This window comes from Alexandromys fortis, unplaced genomic scaffold (genome assembly GCF_014885135.2).
Source record: "Alexandromys fortis isolate MF-2015 unplaced genomic scaffold, M_Fortis_MF-2015_v1.1 scaffold_68, whole genome shotgun sequence".
NCBI lineage: Eukaryota > Metazoa > Chordata > Mammalia > Rodentia > Cricetidae > Alexandromys > Alexandromys fortis.
Window position 1 is genome coordinate 4,133,323 of NW_026067948.1, and position 15,325 is coordinate 4,148,647.

At 43.3% G+C, this 15,325-nt stretch overlaps 1 protein-coding gene across 1 annotated transcript in view; it reads right to left on the minus strand.

Moving 5' to 3' along the window:
- Slc44a5 (solute carrier family 44 member 5) overlaps positions 1 to 15,325 on the minus strand; it is a 76,814-nt gene that overhangs the window by 55,630 nt on the left and 5,859 nt on the right. Inside the window, exon 2 of the mRNA XM_050149481.1 lies at positions 4,867 to 4,940. Coding sequence (XP_050005438.1) covers positions 4,867 to 4,940 — 74 coding nt within the window. The remainder of the gene's footprint in view (positions 1 to 4,866; positions 4,941 to 15,325) is intronic.

Below are 15,325 nucleotides of genomic sequence, written 5' to 3' on the forward strand. Positions count from 1 at the left end.
CTTGTTTCTCTTGGTTTTCTTGGGTATCTTTGAGCGATTTATTCATTTCCTCTACCTTTTTGTTTGTAATCTCTAATTGTTTATGGCAGTTTTTCACCTCCTGCTTAAGGTCTTCTATTATTTTCATATAATTCACTTTTGAGTCGATTTCTTCTAATTCTTCTGGAGTAGGGTGTACAATTCTTCTTATTTCGGGATCCCTTGATTCTGGTGAAGTCATGTTGCCTTTCAGGTTGTTGGAGGAAGTCTTGCATTGGCGCCTTCCCATCTCCTCCAAATGGAGCCAGGAGAGGCCTGGTGTCTTGGTCCAGTCTTTGCGTCCAGATGGAACTCCTCAGGACCACTCTGGGTGGGTTGTGGATGCAAGCCTGGTGTCTCTCCTGGTGCCGGGTTCGGATCTCCTTGCTGCCTGGGTGTCTCTCGCTGCAGGCAGGCTAGTGGGAACAAAGGAGCTACAACCCTCCCGTTTGCCCTGCCAATTCGGATTCGGTCCTAGAGCCCGGACAGGCTGGGCTGGGAGATGTTATGTGGTCAACGAGGGAAGGGAGTCAGATGGAGGGGGGGAGGGATGTGGATGCAAGCTGGGTGGGATAGGAAGAGAGAGGGGGTATCGGGCAGAGTAGCCCCTGAGGATGACCAGGAAGTGTAGGAGGGGTGTCTGAGTTCCCTGTCCCGGGCTGCTGCCGCGGTCAGAAACTCACGCACCCCAGTGATGTCTCTCCTGGTGTCTGGCTCAATTGTATATTTTCAAATCTAAAAATTTATGATGTTTAATTATACTTAACTTGAATAAAACAGCCCCTGCATTTCTCTACAGACAGAACCAAAAATCGTCCTAGAATTATCTTTATTCCTGGAAAGGTCACATGAGTGAGTGACCTTGCTTAGGGATTGGGGCTTTCTCCATTTCTTGTACCCTTGATGGGAAAAGACCAATTTGATCTAAGAGATGAAAGGGAGAACCTGCCAAATTCCCTGTGACTTCACATCAGGACAGATCCAGCTTCTCAGCTAGGTCTCCTGGCCAAAACAGACACAAACACCCCAAGGTAATGCCACAGAGACAATGCTACCCTTCAGGTCTTGCTAAGGCTCCTATTTCCTGATTCCAGGCTCTGTCTGATTCTCTACTGTGTTTCCTTCAGGCACACATTTCCTCATAATCTGAGGAGATGGAGATTTAGGGGAAAGTTTGCCTTTTACTTGGGGTCTCTCAGATAGGAAGTCAGCATTCCAGCAGGAATAATTAACCTAGTTTGTCCAGTTCAGACTGCTGTCCAGACCCCCTCACCCCATCCTGGAAGCTTTTTCATGACTCTTGGGTTTCTCACAGCAGGAGGACAGAGTTCTGGGCTTGCCTGCACAAATGTCCCTATTAACTTCCCATCTTCTCAGCTAATAAGGGTAATCACTCCAGGAAAACACTAAAAACCCAGAACATACTTTGGGCTCCAGTCTGCGGTATTTCACAAGGAAATGTAACCGTGGACTAACGCTTCAAGAGAGAAACAAAATGAAAAATTTGTTGAATGTTAAGATTGTTGAATGTCACAATTTTTATGTATATAATGTTAGTCCAAGGTTTGCAGAAAGCAATTTGCGTAACAAGAATTCCTATTCTTTTTTCTAGTTAGTGCAGTAATTGACCAGCAACCACCTGTGAAGGAGCACAAAGAGAGTTTCTATCTTAAATGTTCACGTGATCATTCAGCGAGATTGGATTCCCTTCTAGCCAGACTCCACTCCATCCACTCAGTCAAAGATTCTGTCAGCGGAATGCTAGTGCCTTGCTCGCGCGCAGGAGTCACCCTGTGCTCACACTCCACGTGGAGCAGAGAACAGGCTAGTGGGGTTTTTTGTTTTTGTTTTCTTTAACTCTTACTCTTTGAAGACTCACATCACCCAGCCCCCAAATAAACACACAGAGACTTATTCTTTCTTATGAATGCCCAGCGTAACTTGGCTAATTTCTAGCCAGCTTTTCTTAAACCATCCCATCTACCTTTTGCCTCTGGGCATTTGCCTTTCCTCTTATGCATAGCTGGCTGTGTGACTGGGTGGCTGCCCCAAGCATCCTCCTCTCTTTCTCTTCCTGCTCCCCCTCTTCTCTCTTTCTCCTCCTACTTATTCTCTCTGCCTGGCAGCCCCTCCTTTCCCTCTCCTGCCTAGCTATTGTCTGTTCTGCTCTTTATTAGACCAATCAGGTGTTTTAGCCAGGCAAAGTAACACAGCTTTACAGAGTTAAACAAATGCAACGCATCTTTGCATCATCAAAAAAATATTCCATAGCATAAGTGAATGTAACACATCTTAAACTAATATTCCATTTCAGAACAAGGTCTGCCTAGTTGGTTTCTGGTGAGAAACAGAAATGGCTCCTCCATGGTGTGAAGGAATGAGAAATGCTGCCCATGGGCTCAGGTCTTTGAATGCTTGGTCCCCAAGATGACGATGCTATTTGGGAGGCTTAGGAAGTGCGCTGTTGCTGGAAGAAGCAAATCCCTGGGGACGGCACTGAGAGTTAAGCCTCATGCCACTTCCGGTTTTCTCTCTGCTTAGGGTTTGCGCTAAGAGATGTGGGTGCCCAGCTTCCTGCTGCCAGGCCTCACTTCCACGGAATCACAAGCCAAATAAAATTCTTCTTCTGTCTTGAATGTAGTACTTTATAACAGCAACAGAAACATAACTAATAGGCATGGTGACACTCACGGAGAGGTCACAGATAAATGACCAACCCGTGAAGGTCCTGATCTAATGGAGATGGCCAGGCCCCACAGGTGCAAATATCACCATGGTGAAAATGACCTCTCAAGGGAAAGCATTCATTCTTCCGTGCTACAGCCATTGTTAACATTCGTAACATTGCCCCGCCAATGGTACCCCTGTGGTCCTCTTCCAGCCTCCCGTTGGATATAGCCAGGAGTTAAGTCAATATCTTGAACTCAAACCAGCAAAGCCAGCTATAGCTGAGGGATAGAGTCAGTATGTGAATATTTAGAGAATTTCTTGAGTCCTTTGTTTCTAGCAGTGGTATCAGGATTAATTTGGGAGAAATGCTGAATTAATTTGATATTGAATATTGACTTTGATTGAGGAAAACCTGTTCCCCAATTTCCTATATGAATCAAAACGTTTACAAATCAAATCCGGAGATCTTGAACAAAAAGGTGAAATTCTTATCATGATCCTGCCATGGACATAGGTGGCTGGGCACTCTCCCACTGACCCTGCCAGGGGCAGCTGTGACTTTGACAATCCCTATAAGAACAGACACCTACCCTACAGAGAGACTCAACCAGTGTTGAGTTAGGCCTTGTGTGGAAGGATTCCGCTCACAGCAGAAGCCCCTTGAGTTCCTGTGTACACTCAAACTTTAATAACCAAAATTATGGGTTGCAACAGAAACAACATTGTAAATCATACTTAAACTAATTTATTGCAATTTCAAAGAGCTAAATTATTTATGTACTGTCTAGTACTCTCGCCGGCACTGCCGACATGGTTGGGCATTGCAGTTCATCCCTCACAACTGGCCTGGAAATTCAGGGAGTGTTTCTATTCTTCCCAGGTGAGTGAGCTGGTTAAACAGTTACCTGTACCCCACAAAAGAGTATGAGAATCTAGACCTGCCTAGTTCCAAATTCTCCTCATCTTACACAACACATTTCAATTCTATGACAGTAGCAAAAATAACCAATATTTATGTAAACTAGAAAAAAATGTGTCCTGAAGTTATAAAACACTTGATAATATTCAACCAAGAGATTATATTCAATCTACAGTAATGTGTAGATATTACAAAGTTAAATATTTAATCAACCTAGAGGTTGTATTCAATCTACAGTAATGCTTAGATGTTACAAAGTTAAATATTTAAGAACAAGAGGGACATTCTTTGAGCCCTTATAAAGGCATATTATTTATTTCTGTGTTAATGCTTGTTAAAATTTTCTTTTCCTGTCCTGGATTTTATACAATTCTGTTTGTTTGGTGATACAGAGATTAAGTTGGGGAGTTACTTTTAATTTCCCTTCTCAGGACACGTCTCTTACTAGAGGGTAAAAAGAAAGACCAAAATATTTTACAGTGTTCTGTAACATGGTGCAGGTTTCTCTCCATGTTAACCACAGGTCAATAGTTATTGGTGCTGAGATCTGATGGAAACAGCTCTCACCCTTACAGAGGCAAATCAAATCTTCTTAAGTCAGTTCCTGGGAGACAGGATGACATCTCCTGGTGGAACTGTCTGCTGTACTGACTACAATTATAAAATCTTTTTATAGGAAAATACACAATGATTTTTTTGTTTTCTTTTTGTGCTATTTTCTTTAAAACAATCATATGTGTTTGTCTTATTTGTTTCTGTGTTCCAGAAAAATCTTTAACCTAACAGCAAGCAAGAGTGCCTCTTTCTTGGTAGGTAAAGAGAACAGGGTTCAGTTTAAAGAATGAATTAGCTGGTGAAGTTGATAATCACTGCCCTTACCCTGTCTAGCTGGTGAAGTTGATAATCATTGCCCTTACCCTGTCTAGCTTATGAATCAACACGTTTAAAAACTGCCCAACCACCCTAGCTAACAGTTCCTACAGCCAGCAGCAGCCCTGGTATAATTAGCTCTGCACTGGGATTTAAAAGGTAGAAATTATTAAAGAAGGAACTAGAAACCTGTCTTTTCTCTTTGCTGCTGCCTTAGCTTCCACTTGGCCACTTTGCGCCGTGCCGATTTTGTACTGTATCACCACCAAACAAGTCCAGAGAAGATAGCGTCAATAACAAGAAGAAAACAACTCATGTTTAAAATGAGATACTGGCGTTGTTGATCCACTAACAAATGGCTAGTATTGCTTATACCTGTGGTTACTCACCCAGGAGTCCTAACAGAATGTAGCCCACAACAAACAGTATGAAGATCATACAGCACAGAACATCCGTACAACTCCTGAGAACAGAAAGGAACGGAGAATTAAAAGGCATCCCGAGTGACTTCTTCACCCTACAAAACGTAGGGAAAGAAAGATAACAGCTATAAGCCACCTCCAGCAAACAGTCCTGAAAGGCAGGACGGGTGAATTTGTTCAGCAGAGACTTTAGGCCAAGTGGGGGAGTCAAATCACCATGACAAGAACTCTCTTTGAGCTCTAGTGTTTATTCTCTCTTGGTTCATGTGGGAAACATTTCTAGGGATTAGCATACACCAACATCAAGTAGGCTTTTTCTTTCCATAATCATAAATGGTTGTGAGCTGCCACGTGGGTATGGAGACTCAAACCCCAGTCCTCTGAAGGTTCATCCAGTGTTCAGAGATCTACTGAGCCAGCTCCCAAGCCCTGACACCCAAGGTCTTCAAAATAAAGTGTCCCTATTTCCAGTATGATGTTGTGTTCCACTATCAATGGCTTAAAAGTTAGAGCTATCATTAAAGCGAGCAACTCTGCTGCTTCTTAGTTGGAAACAATTACGAATCTATTATAAAAACAAAACAAAACCATCTAGGCAGTCATTGTGACGTTTGTAATCCCAGCCCTCAGGAAGATGAGGCAGGGGAAACATGATCTCGAGGCAGTCTTGGTTGTATGGCAGATATTGCTTAGAAAAAAGAAAATAAAACACCTACAGCTTATGTGATAGGATTAAAAGTTGTACAAGAGAATTTTCAAAACAGAATACTTTGATTTGGAGGCATCTGGGTACACTCATGCTTTAGCGCAGGTGAGGTGTGCGGGCATCTTTGTATGTATTTGTGTCTGTGTGTCTGCTTGTATATCCGTGTGTGTCTGTGTGTGCTCATGTATGTATTTCCAGGTGATTACAGCATTTTCTGTAATCGCCTACTATTTCATTACTCTTTTCTGCCTCTTCCCCCATATTTTCTTCAGGGAAAAAATACAGAGCTTAGAAAGTTTCTTGGATTTTTTTTTTAACAAAATATAAAATACAGCTTGTGTAAAATGGTTTGGGTCAAGGGATCCAGCAGCCGCTTCTGCCTCTACAAGCTTTGAGGCTTATCTTTGTTTCTGACTTTTGAGCTCAGGGCGGCAATCACCACGTCTGTGCTCTACAGGAAGTGAGGTGGGTTTTAGGTCAATTGTTTCATTTGGATAATTAAAAAAAAAGTAACTCCCAAGACAAATATTGAAATAAGTGGTTTGTAGAATCTCTGTCTGAGTGATTCTGAGCCATATCTGAGCTGGAGGGCAGTCCTGGGTACCTTTTCCTCAGGTGGGCTCCTCTTCCCGATTACGGCAAATGCTAAGATCCACTGGAGAAATAAAGAAGTGGGTTGTGTCCCATGGGGTCCCTGAGTGAAAACTGATGAAGAAATAGGTCCAACTCTCTTCATTACTTCCCTCCAAAGTCACATTTTCCCAAAACAAGGCTCACACGCTGTCCATCAGAAAGACTCTTAAAACACTATTCAGATTAAGGATTTCCGACAAATTTTAGTATCCAAAAATAAGAATTTTTTAAAAACAAATATTTATTTACATGCTCATAGTCTGTGGTCAATTTTGTGTTAGAATAGCCAATTTTGATGGTTGTATAAGAAGTCACCCAACCTACAAAATCAAAAACATTTATTTCCTGAACCTTATAGGAAAAGAGTGCTGAACTCTGACCCCAAACATGGAGGCCTCTGAAGCAGCATTCAGCAGAAGACCTGATAAGCTACACACACACATGCACACACATACATACATATGCACACACATGCACAAACACACATACGTACACATGAACACACCCATGCATGCACACACACGTACATGCATGCACTTACACATGCACACACACAGAGGCACACATGCATACACAGGCACACACATGCGCAAACGCACATATATAAACATGAACACACGCATGCATGCATCCACACACACATGTACACGCATGCACCCACACACACAGACACATACATGCACACACACAGGCACACACACTCTGACTGGTGGACCAGTGATAAGTAGACTCTGTTGACCATTCAGAGTCTGTGTTTAGAAGTTTGGATTCAATTTTCTTTTCTTCTGAGTCCACACAGTGAGTAAGGTGCCCACAGAGAGTTGTTTGGGTCAAGTTCACACACGCCACCAGTAAAGGGAAAATCACCAACCAAACCAAGTCCCAGGTGGCAACGGAGATTTATTTGCCCAGCGCACATCTCAGTTGCAGGCTGCTTTCATTTTCCAATGGCTGTCACTCAGCTTCCTGTCTGGGGACAGTTTTCTATCCTCATCCTGAAACTGATTCATTTTTTTAGGTTTCTTTCTTTGTGGCAGGTGGAATTTCAATATCATCCACCCTGAACGGTCATTAATAAGAAGCATTAGCGTGAGCACGGAAGCTCCGAGACTCATTCTTCTCTGACAGATCACTGTCAGTGCCTAACGAGTCAGCTGAGGGGCTGCCCCCCCCCCCAGTCGGTGACTCCAACAAGGCTGCATCTATAACCAGCCAGCATGGAAGGGCTGCCTCTCTGTGCCTCTGCTGCGCCGGAACAACATGGACGGAAGGATGCCACTAACTTGTCTCTTACCCCACATGCTCTCAACACAAATGTCGGCTCCAGGATTGGGGTAACAGCTGGTCGGTAACGTGTGGGTCATGAAAATAGAGCATGTTCTGGAGGACCAGGCATGCTAGCCTGTGCTTGTAATCTCAGTACTAGGAGGCAGGGCAGAGGCAGGGCGGAGGCAGGGAAGTCTCCCAGGCTCCCTGGACAGCAAGTTCTAAGCCAATGAGAGATCCTGTCTGACAACTCAAGGTGGATGGCATATGAGTAACACCTAAGCTTCACCGAGCTCTGCATCCCCAACTCTAGAATGTGGTGTGAGTGGCACATGTCACCCCCTCCTTGGGGGAGGTTGTGGAACCTCTGGGACTGCAGTGTAGCTGACAGATGTGGGAAGCTTAGGGTAAGCCTTCAAAGTAACATCCACCTTTGCTTCCTGGTGGGGGCCTAATATAAACTAGGCCACTCCAGCCCTCATGACTCTCCTATCACCATGGGCTGTGCCCTCTGTGGGCCTATTAAGCCTCTCCTTCCTGAAATTGTTTCTGTAACAGACAAAGTAACTGCAAATGCAAGTTAGAAGTACTTTCTCTCTCTCTACTTTCCATGACTGATAGAAACTCTGGTGGTTTTGGGAGCGGAGCGAGCTCCCAGAGCTCCTTACTGTGTGAAGACTGAATCTGTGTACCCCTGTTTCTTGCTTACTAGAAACACTGCCTAATCACTGATACTCTGTTACAGTAGGCTGCTTCCCATCACTTGTACGTGTGTGTGTGTGTGTGTGTGTGTGTGTGTGTGTGTATGAGAGAGAGAGAGAGATAAATATCCTGAGTTTTCATACATTGAACCCATGCAAGACAGGTCTTATCAACAATCAGTCAAGAAAGGCAGAGGGGCTCACCGGGTGCTACCTTTACCCCTGAGCTACTGCTACTGAGAGATGCTTGGATAAGGAGACTGTGCACCCACTGCTAAGACTACCAGCTCCAATGCACAGCTCCCAACTCCTGGTCACACAGATGGCCCTAGTTAAACTCTTGATCACACCTATGGCCCTGGCTAAACTCCTAGTCACACAGATGGCCCTGGCTAAACTCCTGGTCACACCGATGGCCCTTGTTAAACTCCTAGTCACACAGATGGCCCTTGTTAAACTCCTAGTCACACAGATGGCCCTGGTTAAACTCCTGGTCACACAGATGCTCCTGTTTAAACTCCTGGTCACATAGAGGGCCCTGGTTAAACTCCTGGTCACACAGAGGGCCCTGGTTAAAAGCCTGGTCACACAGATGGTCCTAGTTAAACTCCTTGTCACACAGATGATTCTGGTTAAACTCCTGGTCTCACAGAATAGCCCTGGTTAAACTCCTGGCCATACAGATGGCCCTGGTTAAACTCCTGGTTACATAGACCATGGTTTACGACCACGGTAAACTCATGATCACAGTACAAACCAGACAGACATGGATGCAGAAGAGCGATTTATGCAGTATGGAGAGTGGGCAAGTAAGGAAGGAAGTGGGGCCGAGATAGAGCAGTGTGTGCTACGGATACGTCTGAAAAGGTTTGGAACAAATTCTTAAAATGACTGGAAAAGTTCTAGAATATTTGGAAGAATTTCACTTATTAAAATCAGGGACTTAACTGGGGAGGCCATTTATTATGTCAATGTGCATTTTCAAGTATTTGAGAGCAACTGGCTTTCAAATTGCAACATCTTGTATCAAAGGGCCCATTTGCCTTCCAAAGGAGTGCCAGCGCCCTATTGAGAGAAGAGTACTTACTTTGTAGGGTTAATATGTAAATGAACTTGAAGCTGTTGTTGAAAATAAAATATGACAAATAACTCAAACTCCTGTGGAAGTAGGATGGCATTGGCAATGTCACACAGGTCAAGTAAGATGGCTGGGTGCTGTATCTGTTCTAGTTAGTGCTGAATAATTGTGTCTTAAAGCCTTCTGTATTCTCCATGATTAATTTTCTACTCTATTTTCCTTGCATTTGAGTTTCTACTATCTTGAGAAAACAGCTTTAGCTGGCCATGATTTATATTTTCTATTTGTCAAGGGAAATAAAGCCTATTCTTTCACATAGAGCTCAAGTGATGCTTCTATAAGTATGTCTTTTGTTTAAAACGGAGTAGGATTAGATATAGTTGGTCTTCAGGTACGATTCATCATTTTTATAAGTTTTGTACTACATTCCAAGTAGTTGGAAATAACTTTGTAAACTGATGTTATAGTGAAAGCCAGATTGAACACGGTGGCTCACACACCTGTAATCCCAGTAGTTTGGAGGCAGAGGCAAAAGGATTTCCACAAGTTTGAATCTAGTCTGGGGTACATAATGGTAAATGTCTCAAAAAAAAAAAAAAGGAAAGAAAAGAAAAGGAAATCGAGGTACATGGCAGACCCTAGACATTGCTCATCTTACAAATGGCACTATGGACCAAAGGTCCAACACAAGCAAGGTGTGAGACAGCCTTGGCCAGCCTGGATCTTTCTCCAAAGTTATCAGTACCTGCTATGGAGAATTTTCATCTGTTTAAAATGCTATTATTGAAGTAGTGGAGCTGGGCTGGCTCGCTGCACCAGCACCTAAATGGAAAGTCCTGCATGGCTGAATGCGCACAACTGCCACCTCAGTACTGTGACAGCCACAGACAGGACCACTGGCGGGCTCCTGCCCACCAGCCCAGCTCCAGGTGAGGTCCTCTAGAGAGTAATGATGCAGGCGATGGAGTGGGACACCCTCACCAGCTGATGTGCACGCAAAGGTGCAAGGCCAACTACATACACCTTGCACGCACACATACGGACACAAAAGAGAAAGGAATGCCTACATATTTGGAGTAGATTAGCACTCTATAGACACACAGAGTAGGAGAGCAAAAAATTATATTGAAACAGCAATGTACTTCTGAGCATTATCACACCCGGAGGAGCTATCACAATGCTAAGGAACACCAGAAACCCTGGTGGACATCAGAGTGTTTTCACACTGAGAGATAAGATTCAGTTTGGAAGATTAGGTTGGCAATGAAACAGCTTTATTTGTAAAGCAATTTTATATTTACAATGAGGTGTCTATTAAATGGAAAAAACACATCTTAAGTGATTACATATAGACTACACAAACAGATGGAGTTAGTGGCTTTCTCAAGGAGGGAAACTGAAATAGTAAGGAAGAATTATGACAGAAAAGGCCATCAGATGGCCGTGAACCACAATGCGGTTACTGGGAACAGATCTCTGAACCTCTGGAAGAGCAGCCAGTTCTCTTTAACTGCTGAGCCATCTCTCCAGACCCAAGAGAACTATTTTTAATCTATCTTTTTGTGCCTTTTAAATTGAATACTGATTTCTCATATTGATAAATTAAGAGCAATTTTAAAATACAAATTCATGTATTGATTTTGCACCCCTTAGAAATATAAATAACCTCAGATATTAAGATGAACACAGGGTGACTTCTCAGCTTCATGGAAATGACACTCTCAGATTGTGAGGGATAAAGCCATTAGGGATGAGTCCTTGGGAGAGCGCCTTGCTGGGATTAGAGAGCTACTTAGTCGTTGTCATTGAAAATCTGAACTCGGTCATTAGAAATCTAATTAGATTTTAAATTAGTTCAGAAGATTTTGGAGGAGCAATGGGGGTACAATAACAAGGGGAGGTCAGAGGAAACTTGGAGTCAGTTCCCTCGTTCCGCCGTGTGAGGCATGGGGCTTGAACTCAGATCGTTAGACTTAGTGGCAGTTGCCTCTACCCACAGAGTCATCTCACTGCCCTGCTGTTAGTAGTGTAAACCACCCTGAGTGTGCTGGATCATTTCTGGTCACAGGAGCTGAGCAGGGCTTGTTCGTACTTGGATGGGAGGCCAACTGTAACTTAAACCACACAAGTAGGAAACAGGATTTCTGTACAAAAAACACTGTTTGCAAAATTCAAGACGTCATTGTTTTTTACTGCTGAGTAGTACTCTAAAGTGTATATGTGTCACACTTTCTTTATCCATTCTTCTATTGAGGGGCACCTAGGTTGTTTCCAGGTTCTGGCTATTACAAATAGTGCTGCTATGAACATAGCTGAACAAATGCTTTTGTAGTATGATTGGGCATCTCTTGGGTATATTCCCAAGAGTGGAATTGCTGGGTCCTGAGGTAGGTTGACTCCCAGTTTCCTGAGAAACCGCCACACTGATTTCCAAAGTGGTTGCACAAGTTTGCATTCCCACCAACAATGGATGAGTGTTCCCCTTATTTCACATCCTCTCCAGCATAGGCTATCATTGGTGTTTTTGATTTTAGCTGTTCTGACAGGTGTAAAATGGTATCTTAAAGTTGTTTTGACTTGCATTTCCCTGATTGCTAAGGAGGTTGAGCATGACCTTAAGGGTCTTTTGGCCATTTGAACTTCTTCTGTTGAGAATTCTCTGTTCAGTTCAGTACCCCATTTTTTAATTGGGTTAATTAGAATTTTCATGTCCAGTTTCTTGAGTTCTTCATATATTTTGGAGATCAGACCTTTGTCTGATGCGGGGTTGGTGAAGATCTAGGGATGGATGCTGAGAAAGACCAATTACCAAATGTCCCACAAAGCCCAGAGAGGGAACTTAAGCAGCCATTATGGGAACCAGATCCATGGCTGAGTGTGCAAAGTCCCTGCTACACCATAAAGTCCCAAGTGTGAATCCCCAGCACCCATGACAAAAGCCAGATGTGGCAGGCATGTGTCTGTAGTCTCTGCACTGGGGAGATGGACACATGAAAACCCCAGGAGCTCACTAGACAGTGGTCTAGCCAAATCAGTGAGTGCCAGGTTTAGTGAGATACCCTGCCTGAAAAAACAACATAAAGAATTGCAGTGCACACAATGCCTGTCTGCGCTCTATGCACTACCGTACAGTTCGTGAGCTTCGGGCATACAATGACACACACACACACAGAGAAACGGACCTCTAGTCACTGGTAAGAAGCCCTTTATTCAATAGAACCACGGAGGTTTGTATACCCAACAGTCAGGTGGGCCAACAGGTGAAAACCTCATCCTCTGATCCTCAAGGCAAGGCAACACGTGCTCATGAAGAAGAGCTGGTAAACAACTTTGGCACAGCCTTTAGTAACTCAAATCAGAAGGAAAGTAAAGATCGCTAGCAGGGAAGAGCAGCTGGAGGCCAGAACTCCAAATGGTCCCAACAAAGAATCAAGAGAGACATATGACATTGATATGTGGCTGCCACACCAATGTGTAAGGATGCATTATGCCCCCCATGTTCATACCACACATACTAAAACTATGTTTTCTTCTAAGAATTTTCAGTTTACCCAAATGGGTTATGCAAAGAATGTGTGGTTTACTCTATTATGAAGTAGTTATGAATTTTATAAGATTAATCTAGGAAAGCTGAAGAATTCAATGTAAGTCAAACTTCTGCTTATTTCCCTAAAACAGTTTATTCTGGACCTTGTACCAATAACAGAGAAATACCAAGTTGTTGGAACTTACAGTTGAATAATTTCATATTTTAAATTCATTTGTTTATATAGTCCTTGATGCTCACTTTCAAGGGAATGGAATTTGAAATCTAAATGAAGTCATTGTATATACCAATGCAGTCATCATAGGCTGCATATTGAGATAGTCACATAGTTTTTGGTCATTAGACACAAAACATATCACAAACAAACCAGTCTCTGCCATTTCAGCATTAGACACCGGAATAGCAGCTAAATAACAACTCTGGAAGTCCGTAAGACATTTCCACTTAATTTTGTTCAATAATGGTTCTGATGCCCATAAAAAAAAAAAAAACACTGCCACCAAACACACGCGAGGTCCAGTTCCTGTCCCATGCTCTCCTTCCACCAAACACACAGGAAGTCCAGTTCCTATCCCATGCTCTCCTTACATTTTGCAGTATGTCTGTGAAGTACTTGTATTTTCTGAGCCGTCCCTAGATGGGGGTCCTTCCTCCTGCGGGCTTCATAAGAACTCCCAGCAGGTGTTTTCAATGGTGGTTTAAAATACATCTGTCTTTTGCTACTCTAGTGAGAAGGCTATGTACATGTGTATGTGTGTGTGCATGCACGCACATAGGGGTACAGTTATGTGCATGTGTGAGTATGTGTGTGTAGCTATGTGTATGTGTGTATTCATATGTTTGCAGTTATATGCATGTATGTGTGTGTACATGTGTGTGGTTATGTGCATGTGTGCAGTTATGTGAATGTGTGTATACATGTGTGCAGCTATGTGCATTGTGCAGCTATGTGCATGTGTGTGCAGTTATGTACATGTGTGCGCGTGTGTGAGTGTGCAGTTGTGTGCATGTATGTGTAGTTATGTACATGTGTGTAGTTACATGCATGTGTGTGAATGTGTGAGTGTGCAGTTATGTGCATATGTGTGCATCATGAATAATAAAAACCCAGAGACAGATAATGGGGTTCAAACTGAAGATCAGAAAAGCAAAACAGCCAAGCCACTAGAAAAGTCTTACCTCTACAAAGGCTGGGCGACTGCAGATTGAGCTCTAAGCCTCTGTCTCCCTGCATCTTATATTGCCCTCTACTGCTGGAATTAAAGGCATGTGACTCCCTAGTACTGGGATTAAAGGTGTGAGCCACCACCACCTGGATCTGTTTTTGCACTGATCTTGTGTAGCCCAGGGTGGCCTTAAACTCACAGAGATCCATCTGCCTCTGTCTCCCAAATCCTAGGATTAAAGGTGTGTGTCACCATTGCCTGACCTCTAGTGGCTTAGTTTTGCACTCTGATCTTCAGGCAAGCTTTATCTATTAAAACATAAATAAAATATCATTATGTGTGTGCATGCATATGTGTGCAGTTATAGGCATGTATGTGCATGCATGTATATGCAGTTATGTGCATGTGTGTACATGCACATGCGTGGTTGTGTGAGCATGCACATGTATGCAGTTATGTGCATGCCTGTGCATACACATGTATGCAGTTATGTGCATGTGTGTACATGCATGTGTATGGAGTTATGTGCATGTGTGTGCATACATGTCTGTGTGGTTATGTGTGTGCATGCACATGCAAGCAGTCATGTGCATGTATGTGCATACACATGTGTGCAGTTATGTGCATGTGTGTGCATGCATGTGTATAAATTATGTGCATTGTGTGCATGCAAATGTGTGTGGTTATGTGCAGGTGTGGCATACACAAGCACAGGATGGGAGTGAAGCATGCCTAGACTATCAAGGAAAAGGAAAAGCAAGGAAAGTACAATCCTAGCTCTTATAAACTGCAATTTGATTATTTTAGAAAAGCACGTGAAGATAAAAAGGCTATCATAAAAAATAAGGACATCTTAAAGCACAAGCATAAATCCACACACTACACATAAGGAGACTGTAGACAAAGCAGAGGAGACACCGTTGTGATGACACAGGTTGTGGCAGTGGCCTGGGCTGGAGTGGGCCTGGGACAGTGAACTCCATGGGAGTGGGAGCAGATCTGGGGCTGGGGATATGGCCCAATCAATAAATTTTTACCACACAAGCAAGAAGACCTGAAACAAAACAAAATAAAAAAATAAACGGTGTGATGTCACATGCCTATAGCCCCAGCACTAAAAAAGAGATAGGACAACCCTGAGAGATCGATAGCCAGCCAATCTAGCTAAATTCAGGAGCTCCAGGTCTAGTGAGAGACTCTGTCTCAATAGCTAGGACAGAGAGCAATAGAGAAAGACACCCAGCAGCGCCCTCTGGCTTCCACAGGCGCTCTCTCTCTCTCTCTCTCTCTCTCTCTCTCTCTCTCTCTCTCTCTCTCTCTCTCTCTCTC